The sequence below is a fragment of the Mesoplodon mirus genome (assembly GCF_964341445.2).
Source record: "Mesoplodon mirus genome assembly, chromosome: 6".
In the NCBI taxonomy this organism is placed as follows: domain Eukaryota; kingdom Metazoa; phylum Chordata; class Mammalia; order Artiodactyla; family Ziphiidae; genus Mesoplodon; species Mesoplodon mirus.
The window spans coordinates 101,215,338-101,238,486 of NC_138982.1; the positions used below are offsets into that span (position 1 = coordinate 101,215,338).

General features: G+C 40.1%; 1 protein-coding gene across 3 annotated transcripts in view; it reads left to right on the plus strand.

Annotated features, from left to right (window-relative positions):
* CPOX (coproporphyrinogen oxidase) overlaps positions 1 to 23,149 on the plus strand; it is a 66,977-nt gene that overhangs the window by 23,485 nt on the left and 20,343 nt on the right. The window contains exon 8 of one of the 3 annotated variants that reach the window (XM_082624467.1): positions 4,360 to 4,826. The exons of 1 other annotated variant lie outside the window; for it this stretch is intronic. In XM_082624467.1, the coding sequence (XP_082480593.1) occupies positions 4,360 to 4,538 (179 nt within the window). In that variant the 3' untranslated portion in view covers positions 4,539 to 4,826. Of the gene's footprint in view, positions 1 to 4,359; positions 4,827 to 5,281; positions 6,068 to 23,149 lie in introns of those variants that run through there. One more of the 3 variants, XM_082624469.1, reaches the window with a different exon arrangement.

Sequence of the window (23,149 nt, forward strand, 5' to 3'; positions counted from 1 at the left end):
ACTTTCCTTTTTCCTCAACATTTTCTTCTTAGGTTTGGATAATTCATATGTTTCTTCCTTATATGTAGAAATCTAAATCTAGTCATAAATAATTCCTTCAAATTATGAGGATCTATTTATTTATTTTTCTGACTTATCCTAAAAAGGAATTAAGGTGATTTATAACACATAATATATAATAGGATGTATTCAATTAAAAGTAAGAAAAGTTAGCAAGAAGAAATTAATGTTGGAAAATTAAGAAGCCAAGAGTGAGATCAGTACCCAAATACTTGCCAGATAGTCAGTTTGGCTTGGTGCTCAATCCCTGGTTTTTGTTCACCAGCTTCAAGTCCCATCCTTGTAGGCTGAGGACTACAACCCACCTGTATTAGGGTTCTCCAGAGAAACTGAACCTATAGGAGATACATATCTCTCTATCTCTATCTCTATCTCAAAAGAGTTATTTTAATGAATTGGCTCATGCAATTATGGAGGCTAGCAAATCTTATTCTAAGCAGTTCAAGTTCTAAGGCCATCAGCCTGCAGACCTAGGGAAGAGCCAGTGCTGTAGTTCAAGTCAAATGAAGGCCATCTGCTGGCAGAATCTCCTCTTGCTCGGGAAGGTCAGTCTTTTGTTCTATTAAGGCCTTCAGCTGATTGGAAGTGGCTCACCCACATTATGGAGGGAAATCTGCTTTACTCAAAATCTTCTCATTTAAATGTTAGTCTCATTGAAAAACACCCTCACGAAAACATCCAGAATAATGTTTGACTACACATCTGGGCACCATGGCCCCACCAAGTTGACACATAAAGGTAACCATAACACCACTGAAGCCTGCTCCTTCCTTGCCTTTACAATCCACTTGCCTTTTTGGGAGGTACATCCGCCCTTCCATTTTCCCTAATCCATGAAGTTTCTCTTAATCCTTTTTTCTCACTCCTTACACGAGACTCAATTCCATAGGGGCCATCAGGCCATGAGTTTCTATTTCCAGTATCTGGTGAACCTCCTCTCTTTTCTGGTGGCCAACAATTGCTTATGAATAGGCTTCTAGGTTATCCTGGGCTTCCAGCTAACCTCTGCTCCAACAGCCCTGTCCCCGAGGTCTTTGTAAAAATTCCTTACATTGTTGCAAGCCTGTTATGAGCCAGCACTTCTGCTAAAGAGTTTTACAGTAGGAAGTAGCTCTGCTGACCTAGGCCACATTTTCTGGAGCCAATGAAGCCAGTACCCAGGCCATAGCTTTAACAATTTACTTTAATCCCTGATGAGGATAAACAATAGGACAGTTCCTGGGAAAATTTCCCAGGACCTAGCCATCCTGTGTGTCTCTGCTTTACTCCCTCTCTTCCTCCCCTGAAGAATAAAGCCCAGACCATAGTCAGGGGTTGTGGGAATTAGTTACTGACCCTGGCAGGCTTTGGAAGCTTGTGAGGAAAAATAACTCTCTAGCTTTCAACAGGGAAAGCAAAAATACAAATGAAATAAGACAAATAAATGGCAACACTAAAAAATGTATAGGCAGAGACTCAAATATAAGTCTGTACTGTCCCCCCCTTTTCTTTTTTTAACCAGCCAACTGAGGACCCTTAAATGTATAACAATCATTTCTGAAACCTTTGCTAATATTCCCATACCACCTGAGCCCAGATCTCAGACCAGTCACAGCTGTGGGATCTAGGGAAAGTCACACAGACTCTACTCTTAAGTTACCACATTTGTAAAATAGAATGAGTAATGTGTTCCTCTCAAAATTACTGTGAGAGGTAACTGAGGTAATACATGGAAAAGAGTTCTGTAAACTGTTAAGTGCATCCAGACATTACATATTTAGTAAATCAGTTAAAGCTGTACTGAAGACATTAAAACAAGTGATCAGATATTTAATAAAAAGAAAATGAGGTAAATAATTTTTATCATTTTACAAGTAGGAAAAGGAGTAGATGAGATTAGTCAGGAAGAAGAGTTTAGTCATTTGCAGGTTACACTTGCTCCCCTCCCGGTGGAAAATATACATATACGTGTATGTTTACGTTATATAGATAGATGCCTCTGTCAATTGCTTTTCACTTTCTCTGGTCAACATCAAAAATAATAATTATTTTTAAAGCTAAGAAATTTGAGTAATCTGATAGAGGAATTTAGCTGGAAAAGTGAGAAACAATTCAGTGATAGGTATTTATACATATATCAGAATATTAAGCACATATTTTTATACGTATGTATGTTTTATTGGGGAAGGAAATAACAAGTCACTTCTCTGTGTATTTTAATTCTTTTATGTATTATTGTTTTCCAACTATTGTTTAACTTTTTGATTCTCTTCTTTGTTTTTTTTTTTTCCTTTGTGGTCAAGTGTATATCATAGACCACCTTAGATTAGCTGAGAACATTTTACTCGTGACAGCATTTCAAAGTATGCCACATCAAAGGTGGGCAAAAGAATTTGTTTCTCGGCCTTGCTCCACTCTTCGCCTTGAGAATCTGTCCCAGTGGCCCCTACCACTCCCACCTGTAACCATCTCACCCTGCTTTGAACCCAGGCATATTTAGTATCTGTAACTCTCATCTGATTCTCACATACCGCTCAGTAACATTATATATCTCTTTGCAAATTTAGATTTACACTTAGATGTTCCATTTCCCCTCACACCAGCTAATATTAATAGTTAACACTAATTGAGGATTTACTATGTGCCAGGCACTGTTCTAAAATTACATGAGTTAATGAATTCAATATTTGAAAGGATCCTATGAGAGAGGTGCTATTATTTCCATTGCATATGTGAGAAAAATTGAAGGGTGGATAGATGAAGTATTTGCTCAACACCCCAAAACCACTTGTCCAGCCACCAATGGTCTGGCTCTGAGGCTGCAACTGAACCATTGAATTACAGAAGTGCACAGGTGCCAAGACCTTGCCTCTCACCATGGTACCGCCAGCACCTCACCATGAATTGCATCCAGTAAGGGATGGTAAATGTCTTCTGGTTGTTGCCCTGAGAAAAAAATCCTATTGTTATAGAAAAAAATAAAGAAACAAAGGCTTGGGAACTTAAGTTCTACTAATGCTATTTTAATTGTTTTCTCCTTATCTTTCTTTTCCCATACTAAATTAAAATTTTTAGATTAACTGACTTGTACTGAGTTCAGAATCAAGGAATGTTAATGATATCGAGGCTTTTCTGGCACTGATTTTTTTCTTAGTATCAGTCTGTGGTTTGGTGACATAACTATAGAAACATGGATAGAAACTCCCTATTATGCAACAAACCACTTCCTTTGTCTGTTTATTCATTTATCTGCAGTGTCTTAGCTAAACTCTTCTCCACCTGTAGGGTCCTATAATTGCAGCTATCACACTACGTGGAGCATAAACATTGCAGAGTGCTGAAGAGCATGAGTTTGGTTCCCAGATTTTGAGGTTAGGATCTTATGTAAATCCTGTGTACATAATATGTACCTCACTAGGGTGGTAGAAAGATTACCTGTGTTCATCTATGTAAAGCACTTTAAACAGTGCCACACACATAATAAGCACTTTTTAAGTGTTTACTAGCATTTTTAAAACCGCACAATCTCAGGAAATATACTTAATCCAGACTTGTGCAATTAGAAGCTTCAGTTCAGTTCAACCCAAAGCATAACAAAGTAAAGCCTCTATTCTCATAGGAACATCAGAACTTAGATTTGAAATGGAACCCAACGATATGCTGCCCACATTTCTCTATATTACACCTAACAGGTGGTAATTGTGATTCTGCTTGAACATTCCCAGTGATGGGGAGCTTACTGCCTCTCAGGAAAGTATGCATCATGACTGAATAGTTTGATTATGAATAAGCTTATACTTTATACTGAACAGAAATCTCCCCTTCTGTAAATGCCACTCATTGGTTCCAGTGACAGGTTAGCAAGCAGTTGTCTTCCATTTCCTTGGGCAGAAGTGCTTCATGAATTCTTAAAATGTTTGATTCCATGTTTGTTTTTTTAAAAGTACATTTCTGAATTATTTGCCAAACTGAAACTCAAAAAAAGCATGTGTAATATCCTTGGGAAGTTTGCTTACCTTCTCCAATTCTCAGCTTTTTAACCTGTAAACTGAGTATAACTAGTAAGTGAATAATAAGCACTTAATAAATGTTAGATGCACCTTTATAATTATTATCATTGTATTATTGGCATTTGATATAAGCTATTAGGAGGCTTCCGTAAAGCTCTGTGACTCTATTTTGCTCATGTTGCTGTAGACAATTCTCAGCTATTTTCTTCCTCAACCTGAGGAAGAAACTCCCAGTTCTAAGCTTCAAACCCCAAACTTGGCCTTATAATAAACTGAGCATGGGCTTTCCTGGGTCTCCAACCTATTCAAGGTAATCCATCAGGAGTGATCACTCAACTTCCAGCAGCTATAGTCCCTGAAGATCTTCCAGGACAGGTGTTCACATGCTCCAGCTTTCCTGGTAGTGGATGCTTTGGAAATCCACTGGAGCCAAGTTTCACTAACGTCAAGGTGTTTAGAGGCTTTCCGTGGATGTGTGACCCCATGTAACTGCTGCCTACGGCAAACCTTATTATTCCTGCACATCTCAGCTGCCAGATACTCCAAAGGACCCTGTGGCCTCAAAATAGGGAGAAATCCACCACAGCAGATTTCTATTTGGGGGATAATTCCCATCTCATGTTAATCCAGCTTTGCAGAGGCTGGAGACCTGGAGACTAGGGAGATTGGCAGCAGTGAGTCCTCAACTCAGAAAACCATCTTATGTTTCCCCTGCTTTTCTACTCAGCTCCTCCGAGCAGGAACTTGAGTCTGGAGAAAGTCTGCCTGCGCTTGGCTAAAATGATATCCCCCTTTGCCTGTCTGTCCTGTAATATCTGTGGAGCATATTGTTAACTAGTTTTAAAAATTATAAATGTGATATATGTGCATAGTAACATTTTTTCGAACATTTCTATAAGTTCAGAGCATACAATAAAAAGCTATATATCCCTAACCACTATTGTCTCCAATTCCACGGCCCACTGATAGATCTCCTTATAAATTGTTGCAGAAATTTCATGTGCTTATGCGTGTAATTGTGCATACATGCCTATTTTTATAAGAATATTGAGGGAATCTTATTATAAACATATAGATATGTGTTTCACACACTTTATATTTTGAGCATTTTCCCATAGCAGCATAAATAGTTTCCTTCTTTCCAATGGTTCTATAACATTTTATTAAGTTAAAAAATTTTAAATTTTACTTTATTAATGAATATTGAGATTCCTTTTTTTTTTTCTTGTTAGTCCAAACTGTGGTAACTAGCCTCAGAAGATGGCCTCCAATGATCCTTAGCTCCTGGTACTCATGCCCTTGTGTATTCACTTCCCTCACTGAATTGGGCTGGCCTGTGTAACACGGATATTGCGGAAATGGTGATATGTGACTTCCAGGACTAGGTCATACAAAGCATTGTGGCTTCTGCTTGCTCTTTCTTGGATTGCTCACTCTGATGGAAGCCAGTTGTCATGTCATGTGGACACTCCAACAGTCCTACTGAGAGGTCCATGGGGCAAAGGACTGAGGCCTCCTGCAACTTGTCAGCCAAGAGAGTGAGTCACACTGGAACTGGATCTTCCAGCCACAGTCAGACCTTCAGATGACTGTACCCACACCTGACTACAACCTTGTGAGATACCCACGCAGCTAAGCTGCTCTCCAACTCCTGACACACAGACACTGCATGAGATAATAATGTTTGGTATGGGGACTTCCCTGGTGGTGCAGTGGTTAAGAATCCATCTGCCAATTCAGGGGACATGGGTTCAAGCCCTGGTCCGGGAAGATCCCACATGCTGTGGAGCAACTAAACCCGTGCATCACAACTACTGAGCCTGTGCTCTAGAGCCTGTGAGCCACAACTACTGAAGTCCACACGCCTAGAGCCTATGCTCCGCAACAGGAGAAGCCACCGCAATGAGAAGCCTGCGCACCGCAACAAAGAGTAGCCCCCGCTTGCAGCAACTAGAGAAAGCCTGCGTACAGCAATGAAGACCCAACGCAGCCAAAAATAAATAAATAGATAAATAAAGTTATTTTTTAAAAAAGTAATGTTTGGTATGTGTTAAGCCTTTAAGTTTGGGAGTAATTTCTTTCTTTCTTTTTTTTTTTTGTGGTACGCTGGCCTCTCACTGTTGTGGTTTCTCCCGTTGCAGAGCACAGGCTCCGGACGCGCAGGCTCAGCAGCCATGGCTCACGGGCCTAGCCGCTCCGCGGCATGTGGGATCTTCCTGGACCGGGGCACGAACCCATGTCCCCTGCATTGGCAGGCGGACTCTCAACCACTGCACCACCAGGGAAGCCCAGGAGTAATTTCTTATGCTGCAGTAGATAACTTTTACCTAAACAATGCCCGAATAATCATCCATGTCTACTCACTTTTGTGAGTCTATGAAAGTCTATAAAACAAATTCCTAGAAGTAGAATCACTAGATTGAAACAAACGTGAATTTTATTTTTTTTAATTTAAAAAAAAATTTATTTATTTGGTTGCGCTGGGTCTTAGATGTGGCAGGTGGGCTCCTTAGTTGCGGCACGTGGGCTCCTTTGTTGTGGCATGCGAACTCTTAGTTGCAGCATGCACATGGGATCTAGTTCCCTGACCAGGGATCAAACCCGGGCCCTCTGCATGGAGGGAGCACGGAGTCTTATTTTTTCTTTTGGCTGTATTGGATCTTCATTGCTGTGTGTGGGCTTTCTCTAGTTGCGGCGAGTGGGGGCTACTCTTCATTGCGGTGCATGGGCTTCTCATTGCGGTGGCTTCTCTTGTTGTGGAGCATGGGCTCTAGGCATGTGGGCTCAGTAGTTGTGGTGCACGGGCTTAGTTGCTCATGGCATGTGGGATCTTCCTGGACCAGGGATTGAACCCATGTCCCCTGCATTGGCAGGCAGATTCTTAACCACTGGGGAACACGGTGTCTTAATCACTGTGCCACCAGGAAAGTCCTGAAACAAATGTGAATTTTAAGTTTTACTTAATATCAAATTTAAGTTAACAATGTCTCACAGTGAATGAATAGGCTTCCCCATATCTGCCCTCATCATCACAGCCCACACTAAATTTTGGCCATTTTATAGGTTTAAAAAAATGTTTTTTTCGATTTGGATTTCTTAGGTATAAGGTTGAGCATTTTTTCATGTATTTATTGGACAGTTATATTTCTGTTAGCTGTCAATTGATGTCTGTCACTCAGCTTTATACTGAATTGCTCATCTTTTCCCTATTAACTTGTTAGAGCTCTTTGTATAATAAGAAAATTAGCCCTGTCTTACCTGTGTACGTATTTTCACCCATTTTGACATTACTTACAGAGTTTTTTCCGAGTAGAATATTTTTACTTTTTGTGGTAAACTGTATCTTTAAAAAATATTTTAGATTTTTCTTTTTTTTTTTTTTAAATATGTATTTTTTTTTCCTATTCAAGTTCCCTTGACTTCCTACACCACCACCACTGTCCTAGGCTCATGTGTTTTTGTTTGTTTGTTTTGTGGCACGCGGGCCTCCCCCTGCTGTGGCCTCCCCCGCCACGGAGCACAGGCTCCGGACGCACAGGCCCAGTGGCCACGGCCCACGCGGGCCCAGCCGCTCCGCGGCATGCGGGATCCCCCCGGACCGGGGCACGAACCCGTGCCCCCCGCATCAGCAGGTGGACCCCCAACCACCGAGCCACCAGGGAAGCCCCTAGATTTTTGTATAAAGTTTTCTCTAGCATCTCTAAAATTATTAAAACGCTCATCTGTACCGTTTTTCTAGATTCCACATATATGCGATAATATATATTTGTTTTTCTCTTTCTGACTTACTACACTCTGTATGACAGACTCTAAGTCCATCCACATCTCTACAAATGGTACAGATGAACTTATTTGCAAGGCAGGAATAGAAAGGCAGACGTAGAGAACTGACATGTGGACACAGAGGGGGAAGGGGAGGGTGGGATGAACTGGGAGATTAGGTTTTACATAAATACACTACTATGTGTAAAATAGATAGCTAGTGGGAACTTGCTGTATAGCACAGGGAGCTCAGCTCGGTGCTCTGTGATGACCTAGATGGGTGGGATGGTGGGGGAGGGAGGTTTAAGAGGGAGGGGATATCTGTATACATATAGCTGATTCACTTCACTGTACAGCAGAAACTAACACAACATTGTAAAACAATTACACTCCAATTAAAAAGAAAAAGAAAAACACTCATATTATCTTCTGGTTCATATCTTACATGGTTTTTCTTTCCCCTACCAGAAGTGGTGACTAGAAAATTGAATTTCAAAAAATAAAAACAAAAGCCCTGATATGTAGTATTTGCCAATTTCTGGAGTGTAAACACTCCCACCATGCCCAATTACAAGCTATCAATGTAACTTCACTGAACACAGAGTTAGTTAGAAAAAGATGTTCACAATTGCTTCTTGCCAGCTGGTATATGCCAGGTCCAGCACGTCCCTGCACCAGAAATGTATTTTGACATAAGAAATGAGGGAAATCCAGCTTTTTCCCCCCATATGGCTTTTTTTTCCAAGTGACAAATTCATTTTTTTCTATACTGAAGTGCTCAACTTGATCATATTCATATCTCCTATATGTATTTGGGTCTATTTCTGTACCCTGTAGTCTCTTTCATTGATTATCTGTTCCACCACACAAACAGTTTAATTACTAGAGTTTTATAATATCTTTTCATACCTCACAAGGCTAGTCCTTTTAAATAATATTCCAGAGTTTTCCCTGGCTCTGTTCATATATTGCTCTTACAGATGTGCCCTTGGTTTAGAAAGGTTTATGGCTTTGCACTGGTCATTTAAAAAATTTAAGCCTAGGGCTTCCCTGGTGGCGCAGTGGTTGGGAGTCCGCCTGCCGATGCAGGGGACACGGGTTCGTGCCCCGGTCCGGGAAGATCCCACATGCTGCGGAGCGGCTGGGCCCGTGAGCCACGGCCGCTGGGCCTGCGCGTCCGGAGCCTGTGCTCCGCAATGGGAGAGGCCACGACAGTGAGAGGCCTGCATACCGCAAAAAAAAAAAAAAAAAAAAAAGGTTAAGCCTATAAATATGCACAACTAAAACTAACCATAATAATGCTTACATGATCATATTCCTGGCAAGACTCAGGAACGCTTTTTGGTGAATTCTTTCTTCATGCGCCAATACAATACAATACAGTACAATTGGATAAAAGCAATTGAACACATAACTTGGTCATATTTTGATAATATTTTGACATAGATGGTGTTAATACGGACTGTACATTTTAGGTGTGTGTTAGCCTTTTATGTTTATACTGCAGAATGCAAGCAAGCTGTTAGTGCTCTTCAAAACTTCTGATTCAATTTAATGGAAGTAGTCCTAAACTGCAGTGTGAGTTCCTTTAAAGAACCATTTGCAAATATTTGTTATTATGAATTGGATTTTAATCTCAATGCAATTAAACTAAATAAAATTTAAAAAATAGACTGGATGCTGCCAGCTGAGGTAGATGCTGGGATGCACATAAGACTATAACTTTCATTAAAATAGCTAACTGTTCATGCTAACATATTTATATCGATTACATTCTTACTATATTATGTATAAAAATGTGAGCTTTTATTTCAATATAGGTTTTCACTGTTAAAAATGTTTCAAATCCACTGAGCTGAGTCTTCAGCAAGATGCGAGGATGAGTGGGGCAGAAAAAGTTGTGTCTAACTTGCTTATAAAGTTGTTTTAGTTTCTCTTTAGGTCTTCAATTTCTCCACCCACATCACCCCGTATACCTTAGGACTAAATGCTCTCATCTGCGTTTTTTGATTGTTTGTTTGTTTTAATCTTCTTTCCCCACCCCCCATCAAAAACTAATTTCACAGTATAAAGATCAGTGGTTGCCAGGGTTTAGTTAGGGTGAAGGGAGGGGGGAATAGGCAGAGAACAGAGGATTTTTAGGGCAGTGAAACTACATTGGATGATACCATAATGGTGGATATATGTCATTTTACATTAGTCCAAACCTATAAAATATACAACACCAAGAGTGAACTCTAATGTAAACTGTGGTTTTGGGTGATAACGATGTTTTTATAATGTACATTCATCAGTTATAACAAAAGTGGCGCCCTGGTGGGTGATGTTGATAACAGGGGTTGGGGGGTGGGTGGGGGGTGGGTGGAGGCTCTGCATGGGTGGAGGCAGGGCGTACGTGGGGGAATCTCTCTACCTTCCATTCAATCTTGCTGTGAACCTGAAACCACCCTAAAATATAAGTCTATAAAAAAACAAGCAACTGATCTCAGACCCTTTGTCATACTAAAGTGCAAATGATGGATGGAAGATTCAAGTGCTATCTCTCTTAAGGACCTTTGTCTTTCAACGGGGAAAGAAGCTGTAAAGCTGATGGGCTAAAGCTTCAGTTCTGGCTTGCAGGTGGATGTGAGAGTTTACGAACATCACAGCCTTCTCCTGAACCCTAAGGGGAGGAGGGGAGCAGAGTTGAAAGGCAAAAGGAAAAACTGAAGGAGCAGAACTGAGGGCACAAGATTTATGTTCTGATCTCGGCCCTGTCATTTCCAGGATGAGTGATCTCGAGAACTCCCCATGACGCGTTTTTCTCACCTGAGTGACAAGCTAAATAATAAGAGCGTCCTATTAGTGCTTTAATGAAGATGAATTCAGTTAATATAGGAGAACATGCTTCTTCATTAATTGAAGTAATAAAAAATGTTGGTTGGGCTTCCCTGGTGGTGCAGTGGTTAAGAATCCTCCTGCCGATGCAGGGGACACAGGTTCGAGCTCTGGTCCGGGAAGATCCCACATGCTGCGGAGCAACTAAGCCTGTGCACCACAACTACTGAGCCTGCGCTCTAGAACCCACGAGCCACAACTACTAAAGCCTGTGCACCTAGAGCCTGTGCTCCGCAACAAGAGAAGCCACTGCAATGAGAAGCTCGTGCATCGCAACAAAGAGTAGCCCCGGCTCACCGCATCTAGAGAAAGCCCACACGTGGCAACGCAGACCCAACGCAGCCAAAAATAAAAAATAAATTTAAAAAAAAATGTTGGTTATTAGTCACAAAGAAGGCAGATGCGCTTTTGAAACATTTAGACTCCAGATTGACAGTGGGATCAGTCTGCCTGTTTTACTCTTCTTTTCCATTAACTCGGTGTCTAAACTTTCCCATGTCTAAAATTGGGATAAAAAAGATATGTTTGTAAAGTGTTTAACGAAGTGCCTGTCTGTCCCCACTTTCATCTCAGTAAGTTTTTTTTTTTTTTTTTGCGGTACGCGGGCCTCTCACTGCTGTGGCCTCTCCCGTTGCGGAGCACAGGCTCCGGACGCGCAGGCCCAGCGGCCATGGCTCACGGGCCCAGCCGCTCTGTGGCATGTGGGATCTTCCCGGACCGGGGCACGAACCCGTGTCCCCTGCATCGGCAGGCGGACTCCCAACCACTGCGCCACCAGGGAAGCCCCCATCTCAGTAAGTATCCAACAAAGGTTTTTGTTGTTTCTATTTCCTTCCCAAATCCACGCAAAAAGACATTACTGTCTGTCTCTGAAGTTCAGCTCAATCAGAAGTCAAGCCCCACTGGCCCAGAAAAGAAGAATCTCTGACTTTTCCCATAACTTCTTTTAGGGCATTTATTGCTTTCTGTCTCCCTCTGCACTGTCCACATTGCTCACTCCTCAACATTTTGGGTGGGTTTGTGGCTTTTGCCCCCATCATTCTATTAAAATTTCACCTGTTTTAGAGGAAGTAAACTATAAAGGGTTCTTTGGACAGCTAAAAGTGAAGTGTTGCATTTAGAAAGGGAGAGAATTTTTAAAACACAGAGCAACAATCAATTCTATTTTAACTTGAAATATACAGTTAAGAGCATCAGATAGAGGTGAGAAGTAGAATAATTCTGACTGTTACTGTTGATATATTTCAGAAAAGGATATTTATTCTTCTTTTCTTCAGGTTTGTATTTTCAGTTACCACCTGTCTTCCTGGATAGAAATAACTTCCTTTCTACAAAGCTGCTGGGTTTCTCTGGGAGTGGGGAGGCTCTGAACCTTGCGTGTGATTGCTTCCCTCAGTTCAGTAAAGAGATCAGTCACCAAGTCACCCCTTGCCCTCTAGTGATACCTGCCACCTCTCGTTTTCACAAGATGTGATAAAGCAAATGAGTCAGCCCCAAGGACCCTTCAAAAATGGCACGCGATGCTCAGGCTAACCTTAACTTTAGCTGGAGCTAAAGAAGTTTCAAAAAAACCCCTTCAGAAACCGTTCTTCCAGAAATACAGGCATGCATCTGGCTTCTATCTCTGTCTCTCTATTTGCCTTGTATTTGGCTTTCAGGATTTCATTTAACTTTTTAAAAACACAAAGGTATGATTTTTAGTTTGAATAAAAAAGCAGTGATATAGTAGCCTGTGATCTTCCTCTTTAAGGTAAGATTCTGCATAATTATGTGTAAAGAGAAGGTATTTTGAATAGTAGAAGAGGGTGGGTATGTTTATTCTCTTAATTATCAGTCACTTACTAGTCAGCAAGTATAATGCTAGAAAGATCTTTTTGCTTATGCTGCACTGTTGGTTTCCTTTTCTTGAGATAAATTTTGTTTCAATGACTGTTTTCCTAACTGGTGCCATGTTTTCTTCTCTGTTGTTTTTCTAACTCCATTTTTAAAAATCATAACAATTTTTTGTTTTAAGTACTAGGAATGATATGTACATTAAAATAATTGTTAAATAATAGGAGAAAAACAAAATATGCCACTGAGAAATTCTAAATGAAACCCAAATCTAAACTACTTTTTTGAACAGCTTTGTACTTAATCACTTTCATGTAAATGGAGGTGTTAATTTGTGTGGTGAAAGGGATAAAGATTTTAGCTCCTTTGAACTTTTATTATTGTTCCTATATGTATGCTCTAGAAAGAAAGCAAGTCAATAGCATTTTGAAATTATTTAGTCACTTGTCATCGTATCCCACAAGCATTCCTTCTTGTTTGCAAGCGTTCAGTGTATTGTCATCAGACTGGGTAGAGTGAAGCTGTGGGGATGAGAACTTTGGGCAGCAGGAGAGTGGATAAAGTTGGTGTAAAAGGAAACTTTGATATTCGAGAAACTGGTTTAGCCCAGTACAGAGGATAGAAAAAGTCAACTCAGTATTTTTCCAAAGCATCTGTCTTAAAAAAAAAAAATAGAATTTTAATCAGGTGAACAGGTGGGACTTCAGGTGGAGTGTTTATTTTTGTCTATTTATACATTCTTTATAATCACTCAGATCACAGGGTTTATATTAGGTATATTATGCTTATGTATTTGAGCAAATCAATATCTGCAATAAAAATGTTATTAGATTATAGGAAATGCCAAACTGGGTCAGATCTATGATCCATCCATCCTAATTCCACCTGTTTCAGACTGATCCAGGGTTAATATATGCAATGACCTGCTGATTGCCCTCCAGACAACTTCCTAAGTTTAGGAAGAGCCTATAAACAATGCCAATAACAGTGCCTGGCAAATGTTTGGCTTAGGAGTGATTAACATTTGCTGAACAAAGGAATGAGCCGTGAAGTCAACCAACACGTAATTATCTACGTTCCCTTGAAGCTAATCTTAGTTTATGTTACCAACTGTACCTGACAGGTTCTTTGTTTTAATTGTCTTATATTATCTTAAAAGTTACCTATCTTGAACATCAAGAAAGTTCCCCCCCCACCCCAACTTTGGTATTCCAGGATTTGGTTTGTTTGGTTTTAAAGTATAAGACGCAGAAGGAATGCTATACCCTCAAGCTGATGTTCTCCCTCCCTCTCCCTGTTTCACTCAGAAGTGGAAGAATGCCGGCTTTGGTTGTAAACAACATTCCCATAAGAAAACACACTGATTACTGGAATATTTACAGCATGACCTACCTGAAGGATAAATGTTAATTAGTTGTGACAACTCCTTAACACCAGGGATGTTACAAGATTAAGAGGCTCAGATAAGAAAGAGAAGCAGGAATTATAAGTAAGCTGGCAGAAGGGTAATTTCAGGGAGTAAGCTATTATTATGTTGTGATAGTTTATTGCAGTAGACCCTAACAAGGCTTTTATAGCACATGTTCATACCATTTTCTTTAACATCTTTATTGGAGTATAATTGCTTTACAGTGGTGTGTTAGTTTCTGCTTTACAACAAAGTGAATCAGCTATACATATACATACACACATCCCATTTTGAAAAACCTCAGAGGACTAAAAGACGAAAGAAACAGAAGCTCATTCCTATGGCCAACAGAAAATTTGTTGACAGAGACACTCACTACCATATTTTGCAATTTCCAGGAACTAGAAACGGTGGATTAGTCACATCTGTTGTGAGTATACTGGAGTGAAGAGTGGAAACACTTTGCCATATATTGGCTACCCCAGGTTAGACGCTGAATAATTTGACTTATTCTTTTGGGTAGAAACACAATTAAGAGAATAGATCCAACTGGGGTTTTAAAATAAAGAAACACACCAGATAAAGCAGGACACAGTGTAAGATTCTCAGACTGAAGTAGCTCTATGGTAAGACTGTAGAAGTTTGACCCTAATGGCCTTCTGAAGCAATGCTGGGCATTCAAGAGTGAGCTCTAGAGTGACTTCCCCCTTTTTAAATCTAGGCGTTTGGTCATGGGTTAAGTATAGTCACAGAGTGTTTCTGAAGGAAAACCAGTCTTTCATGTATTTAATTACAAAGAATAACAAGTAGCAAACTTTTAGAACTTTTTTGGCCAACCTTTTCATCTCCGGTAGAGGAGTACATTCTGGAGGTAAAGAATCATGTTAGATTTGTATACTTACACCTATTCCACACCAGAAACTTTGCATTGTTTTGAGAGTGCATTCGTAGATAAAAATTTTCTACCTCTGCCTCTCCTCAGTAGGGTTACACTTTCAGCAGATTGGAGATATTAAGAGAATTACTTCAGGAAGTGCTTCAACTAGCAAGGATTCAGATGTTTTCAAAATGCCATGTATCGGCTTCAAGAGTATTTATTCCCCTGGCTCCTCTCCCTGTGCGGTTGCTTCAAGCTGACAGCCCTCTCTAGAGATGGCTAGAGAGGGCTGCACAACGCTCCCCTTTCAGGTGCTGGCAATTGCCCCCTCTCCTCTTCCTTTTGGACATAGATATAAGCTCTGTTGTTACAATCCCAGGCTAGTGCACTAACCCTTGTGATCTCCCTTTATTAAGCCCCCCTTAAATTATACAAATTTTGGGATGCCACCTTTTTCCTCCTGGGATCCTGATACAACACCTAAGATCATGAAAGAATATGAGTCATTCTCAGTGTGAAGTGACGGTTTTGTAAGTAAGAGCAATCTGGGAAAGAGAGTGAGAGAGAGACAGAGAAAAAGAGATATTCCACTAATGGATCACCCAACTTGTGATAGAGACACCACCTACTGGCCCAGTGGGACCCAGTGCCTGGGAATGGCTTGGTCGGCTGCAGTTGGAAGTCTTACTTCTTTATTTCCAAGTAGGATCATTAAATATTGTTAACACTTGGGAATCTACCACAAAACCCCTCTTCTTTGATAACATCACCATCTTTTCAGTCAGGGTTCTTCTCTTTATTCTTCTTAAAATTAACCTAAGGTGTGAGATCATTGTAGCATCCGTGCCCTGCTCCCTTGGGAGTTTAGAATCAAAGTTATAGGATATTTGTCTGACTTACTAGTTATCTATTTTATATACAGTAGTGTGTATATGTCAATCCCAATCTCCCAATTTATCCCTCCCCCTCCTTTTCCCTCCCAGTAACCATAAGTTTGTTTTTTACATCTGTGACTCTATTTCTGTTTTGTAAATATGTTCATTTGTACCATTTTTTTTAGATTCCACATATAAGCAATATCATATGATATTTGTTGTATAGCACAGGGAACCCTATTCAATCCTCTGTAATGACCTATATGGGAAAATAATCTAAAAAAGAGTGGATATATGTATATGTATAACTGATTCACTTTGCTGTACAGCAGAAAGCAACACAACACTGTAAATCAACTATGCTCCAATAAAAATTAAAAAACAAAAAACAAAACAAAACAAAAGAATCAAATTCATAGGATTTTCAAGTTGTCAGGGTCATTTGAAGCCATGTAGTACAACTTCCTCTTTTCACACATAAAGAGTCTGAGGTTTCTGTAGCCTATGTGGAAGGGCCTCGTGCAAAGACCCACATCTCGTGGTTATTGCAAGTGTTAGAGCCCATGAAACCCACAGCCCTGTTTTCCCTGGTCTTATCTTTCTGTCCAGAGACTTTGGACTTAACACGTGATACTATTCAGATTAGAGGCCTGAGGGGCAAAGGCCCCTGTGGGTAGTTTTGCAGAATGAATAGGGAGAAGAGGAATACAAAAAAGGGAAACTGTTTTTAACTCCTGTGGGAATTTTCTGAGGTGTGCTTTGAAGACTGTGCTTTACCAGGAATCCTACAACAATCCAGCCCCCAAGAATTCCTGCCACTTTTGTTTCAATAGGGTGGACATTTTCAGCAAATAGTCAGGGTGATGCATGAGGCAGGTAGCGAGAAAGCAGTTCACTTCCTCCCCTGCCTTGCTTAAGTCATGCCCAGTAAGTGAGGGCTCCAGTGGGACTCAGAGGCTAGTGTGTGCAGGAATGAGCTGGGCTTAAGCTTTGACCTGTTAGTTACTGGAAATAATCCTCTGACTGGAGCCAATAAATGTTGTAGGTTTGCTATCATTCCTTGGATCTAAGGGTTATTCATTATAATTAAAATTTATTCTTAGTGTAACATGGCTGGTCTCTGACACTAATATTTTACTTTTAAGTGTGGCAATCTCAGAGGCAGAATAGGCTTGTGACCCCCTTCAGTAAAAGAGATGCTTCCTTAACCATTTGAAATAAAAATTGGGAATACGGAAACGGCATTCTTGTCATTTTATCTCCTTTGTTTCTTCATTTTGTGGGGTTCTTCTGTATATAAATTTCTACTAACTTCAAAGAGCAGATCCTGAGATTTGATGAGCTATTAGAAGTTAGCAGGAAAAAGTACAGGACAACTGCTTTTAGTAATTTGCACGTTTGGAGGGACATACTTTCATACACTGTATTGGTTTCCTAGGGCTACCATAACAAAGTACTACAAACTGGGTGGCTTAGAACAACAGAAATTTATTGTCTCATAGATCTGGAGGCCAGAAGTCTGAAAGCAAGTTGTCAGCAGGGCCATGCTCCTTCTGATGTCTCTAGGGAAGGATCTGTTTTGGGGCCTCTCTTCTAGTTTTTGGTAGCTTCTGGCATTCCTTGGCTTGTAGATGACCATCTTCTCCCTGTATCTCTTCACATCATATTCCCTCTGTGCCTGTGTCCAAATTTCCACCTTTTATAACGACATCAGTCGTACTAGAACAAAGCCTACCCTAATGACCCTATTTTAATTTGATTATCTCTGTAAAGACCCTGTGTTCAAATAAGGTCACATTCTAAGGTACTAGGGGTTAAGACTTCAACAAATCTCTTTGGAGGGCACAATTCAACTCATAACAATACAGTCTGTTGAAATTGAATGGAATTGATACTCAACGTTGCTGAGCTACTCAGACCCAAACATTGTGACCGGGGCTTTTCACCAGCTCATCTAAGGCCCACCTTTGCTTGGTGTGATGCTTACCGCAAGTTAGGATCCAACTGTGTGTTTAAAATTAGTGGTCTTGAGGTATGTGCTGGTGGGGCTTGCTGTTTTTCTTTCTGCCCTTTCCGAGTTTCATGTGCAAGTGAGACTGCTCAAAAACTAGTGACAATGGTGTGCTTGTGTTGTACTCTAAGTCATAAGATTGTGGCTTCAGGCAGAGCTGCAAGAGTGGAAAAACAAAAATGATTGCATATTTTTGGAAATTTCGTTGTAAAATAGACAACTTTGTGTTTTGTAATTACTATATTCTTATCCAAAGTTGCTAATAATGTTTTTTCTTTTAGATTAAGCATCCTCCTTTCTTTAAAAATAAGAACTAAAGATAATTCCTAATTATATATCTTCTAATTATGTGAAAATGTCTACGTTTCAAAAAAGGTTTTTATGGCTAAAATGCAAGAGGACACAAAAATTATAGTATTATTTAAGGACTCTGGAGGCATTTTGATCCACTTAGCCATATTCCAATGTACGGAAACATTTGCTTTTTTAGACCTGAAAAATCAGAAACATATGAATTTGCAAAATGACACATCTCGATGTAGTTAAAACTCTGTTGGCCATTTTACAATGATCACCCAAGCAGCCCCAGTACTACTACTTATACTGCCACGAATGCTGATACTACTGCTAGTAACGATAACAGCTGATGTTTATTGAGCATATATTGTGTGTCAGGCACTGTTCCAAGCGCTTTGCCATGTTTTGATTAATTTCACTTCCAGAACAACTCAGTGAGGTAAATACCATTATCTATAATTAAAGAAACTGCGGCCCAGAGCTTAACATTACACAGTAATGGCAAAGCCAGAATTCAAATCTGGACTCAGAGCTCTTCCTCTTAATCATTAAAAAAATCTCCTTGGGGGCTTCCCTGGTGGCTCAGTGGTTGAGAGTCTGCCTGCCGATGGAGGGGACACGGGTTCGTGCCCCGGTCCGGGAGGATCCCACATGCCGCGGAGCGGCTGGGCCCGTGAGCCATGGCCGCTGAGCCTGCACGTCCGGAGCCTGTGCTCCGCAATGGGAGAGGCCACAGCAGTGAGAGGCCCGCATACCGCAAAAAAAAAAAAAAAAAAAAAAAAAAAATCTTCTTGGGCAGAACATTCCAAAGTCTATGCCACAGAACACCAATTTTATTAAAAACTGAAAAAAAGAAAAAAGGAAAACATTTACATAGTTAAATACATGTGGGAATTGCTGCTATGTAGACTCATAATGTAGTCTATATTAAAAATTGTGAGAATTTTCCCAGAAAAGAAACCTGTATAACAGAATGTAAGATTGAGGTTTCAATTAAGCACAAGATAAAATAAATACAAAATTCCCAAGGGAGTTGCTAAGTCATCACATACAGACTGTACAAGCATAGTATCTGGGAACCTAGTCCATAACTTGGATTTTTTTTCAGAGAATAGAGAGGTTTTGTAAGATTTTCTTGGGAGAGACTAGTAGCTGTGCTATGGGGCCCCAAACTTTTCCACTTGGGAAAGTTGCTACCTCCTATACCAGCCTGGTGAACAAGGGCTTAATGGGACTACTTGAAGAGCTTAATGTATGTCCCCATATGTTGGGGACACTGCAGGCTAGAATTGCTTCTCTCCTGGGAAATGTAGATGCAAAAGTTGGCACATCATCACTTCGATGCCCAATCTGTATGGAGCCAAAGATGTATGGGGACAAATGTTTCTTTGCTTCCCCTGGATCAAGGGTGAGCTGGTGTGGAGTCTCCCAGTTGATGGACTAGGGGATAAGGGGGGTAGGCATCCTGAGGGAATGAGGAGTATCCTTCAAATCTTGAGAATTGATGCTGGAGAGGTCCCCTATGATGGAATGTTCAAAGAACCCCTAACATTGGCCCATATGAGTCACCTTCACCATCTCCCATGCCCAAAGGACATGAAGTCATTCAGCAAAGTGAGGACAAAAATCCCCTTACCTTTTCTCCCTGCTTTCACCTATGATTGCTAGATAAAATACAAGGTCTTCAGTTAAATTTGAATTTCAGGTGTACAATGAATTTTTTTTTTTTTTTTTTTTTTTTGCAGTAAGTGGGCCTCTCACTGTTGTGGCCTCTCCCGTTGCGGAGCACAGGCTCCGGACGTGCAGGCTCAGCGGCCATGGCTCACGGGCCCAGCCGCTCCTCGGCATGTGGGATCTTCCCGGACCGGGGCATGAACCCGTGTGCCCTGCATCGGCAGACGGACTCTCAACCACTGTGCCACCAGGGAAGCTCCAATGAATGCTTTTTATTATACATATATCCCATGCAATATCTGGGACATGTTTATATTAAAAAATATTTGCTATTCATCAGAATTTCAAATTTAACTAGGCCTCCCATATTTTTATCTGTTAAATCTGGCAAGCTTATCCCACCCCACCTTTCCCCAAAAAGCTGGTGAGTAGGTGAATGGTGAAAAGAAAGAAAGAACAGAAGTTATTATGTTTTCTGAATTAATGCTCTGATTCGAGATTTAAAGCGCTTCCCCCCAAATAAGTAGAAAAGTCAAGAGACCTGCCAAGGTCTTCAGGCAGGGGCAGGGGACAATTACCGTAATGAATAAATTTGAAAAGATTAGAGAAGAATAAAAAATAAAAATTATATTTTGAGTACACCACACATCTTCTTTGTTAGAGGATCCAGGTCTATTTTACTGACTTTATTGAGCTGTTCCTCTCCAGGACCATAATAACTATTAGCTTTTCCTGGAATTTGTGCTCTTTGGAACACATTTTGGGAAATTCTACTTTGTTTTATAACTTTGTGGTGTCATTAACTAAAGTAGTATACTGGAGAATTCTGGCAAAACTGCTGGGGCAACTTTGAGATCTTTTAAGGTTTCAAAGAAAACCCAAATCAAACGGGCTTAAAACAACAAGAGAAGACAACAAACAGGCTTAGGTTCAGGTGACTGGAAAGTCCAGATGTAGGGAGGAGTTAGGGTTCATTGATTTAGCAGCTTGGCCATGCCAGTAAGAACTCAGTTTTTAAATTGGCTGCAAGTTTCAATAGAGCCCAGATGGGAGAGAGCAATGCTGAGCCGGCGTTCTGAATAGCCTGGCTGGCTGGTCACAGGCTCACCCTGTGGTGACTGTGGCCAGGGGGTGGAAGGTACTGAGGACCTGAAGTCTGTGAAGGCTTTTCCATGGGGCTGAGAGTGGGTTCAACTTTTACCAAAACACATGAGCTGTGCTTTGGGAAGAAGCAGATAGAGGACTGCCTGGGGGTGAGAGTAAAGCTTGTGAATGGATTCTGGCTCAATCAACAAATGTCCAGTACAGCTGAGAATTTAAGTTTCTGTCATTGACTGCAGGCAGAGGTGATTCTCAAAACTATTTAACAGCCTGTACCCTTGTGGGCACCACTTCTGTCTGTGCAGGAGCCTGTCTCCCAAAGCCCTCCTGCTTACAAAGTGTTAACCCTTGAGTTGGTTGTTGTTGAAGGGTCCAGGAGCTCCTAGAGAAGGTGACTGAAGGCCATGATAGGTGAGCACTCAGAGTACTCAAGACAGTGGCTACTTACCACCTGGAACTGAAATATATCACTATCTTAACAGCATTTATAATTGTACCCATGTGTACAGGCTCAATGAACTTTTAAAAAGCGCAAAGGATTTCTGCTTCTGAATAAGACCCTTCACTTAATTTCCTCATTTGAAAAATGAGTGGGTGGAAGTAGATGATTTACAATTCCTTTGAAAGAAATGTTTGTGTTGTATTCTATAAAAAATTATATAAATAAGCCTTTAATTCGATCTATCATGCACATTGTGATATGTCTGTATTAAACAGAATATTATAAATTTTATAATTATAAACAGAATGTTATAAATTTTAAAATGCAGAGAACCAAATTTCCATTTGAAATTTGGCACATGAAATTTAACTGACTTTGAGTCTGAATTTAACTAGATTTTTACATTGAAAATTTCAAATACATTATTTCTAAAGGTCATGCTTTCATTGTTTCTCACTTTCTGTGTTTTGCAGTAAAGCAAGGGAAAAAACAAATCATTTAACATGTTAAAAAACTCATGTTTTTTTTAACATGTTAAAACTCCTAGAGGAAAACCTGGGCAGACAAAAATAGCAGCAATATTTTTTTTGAAGTCTCCTAAAGGAAAAGATACAAAAGCAAAAATAAACAAATGAGACCTAATTAAACTTAAAAGCTTTTGCACATCAAAGGAAACCATTGACAAAACAAAAAGACAGCCTACTGAATGGGAGAAAATATTTGCAAATGATATGACTCATAAGAGGTTAATATGCAACATATATGAACAGCTCATACAACTCAACATCAAAAAAAAAAAAAAAACCCGATTAAAAAATGGGCAGAAGAACTGAGTAAACATTTTTCCCAAGAGGAAATGCAGATGGCCAACAGGCACATGAAAGATGCTCAACATCACTAATCATCAGGGAAGTGCAAATCAAAACCACAAGGAGATATCACCTCACATCTGTCAGAATGGCTATCATCAAAAAGAAGACAAATAACAAATGTTGTCAAAGATGTGGAGAAAAGGGAACCCTTGTATACTCTTGGTGGGAATGTAAATTGGCTCAGCCACTGTGGAAAACAGTATGGAGGTTTCTTAAAAAACTAAAAATAGAACTACCATATGACCCAGCAATTCCACTCCTGGATATATATCTGAAAAAAACAAAAACATTAATTTGAAAAGATCATGCAACCCAATGTTCTTTGCAGCATTATTTATAATTGCCAAGGCATGGAAGCAACCTAAATGTCCATCAACAGATGAATGGATTAAAGAAGATGTGATATATATATATATATATATATATATATATATATATATATATGCAATTGAATACTACTCAGCCATAGAAAAGAATGAAATTTTGCCATTTGCAGCAACATGGAGGGACTTGGAGGGCATTATGCTAAGTGAAATAAGTCAGACAGAGAAAGACATATATATATATCACGTATATGTGGATCTAAAAAATATAACAAACTAGTGAATAAAACAACAAAGAAGAAAACTCACCGATATAGAGAACAAACTAGTGGTTACTAGTGAGGAGAGGGAAGGGGGGAGGGGCAAGATAGGGGTAGGAGGGAAAAAAAGGGTTATTATGGGATTATATGAAATCATGTGTGTGAAACTTTTGAAAATTGTAAAGCACTATAGAATTTAAAGCATCTTTCATTCAATTAAAAAAATAGTGCTGTTTTGAATTTAATGGAAAGCAGAGAGGCACAAAAACAGAAATGGCTGAAGAAAAATTAGAGTTAAGATGGAAGCCACACATTCATGTGAAGATGGTTCAGTGGCTGAAGTAATCCAATCACGGCAGCTGCTGTTGGCAGGGTTCCCCAATGGTGGAGGATAGGGAGGGAGTGGTGGCCACGAGGTCATTCCCCTCTCCCACTGGCTCAGTGCCCTCACAGTGCAGAGCTGAAGTGCAGTTGGAGAACATGAATTT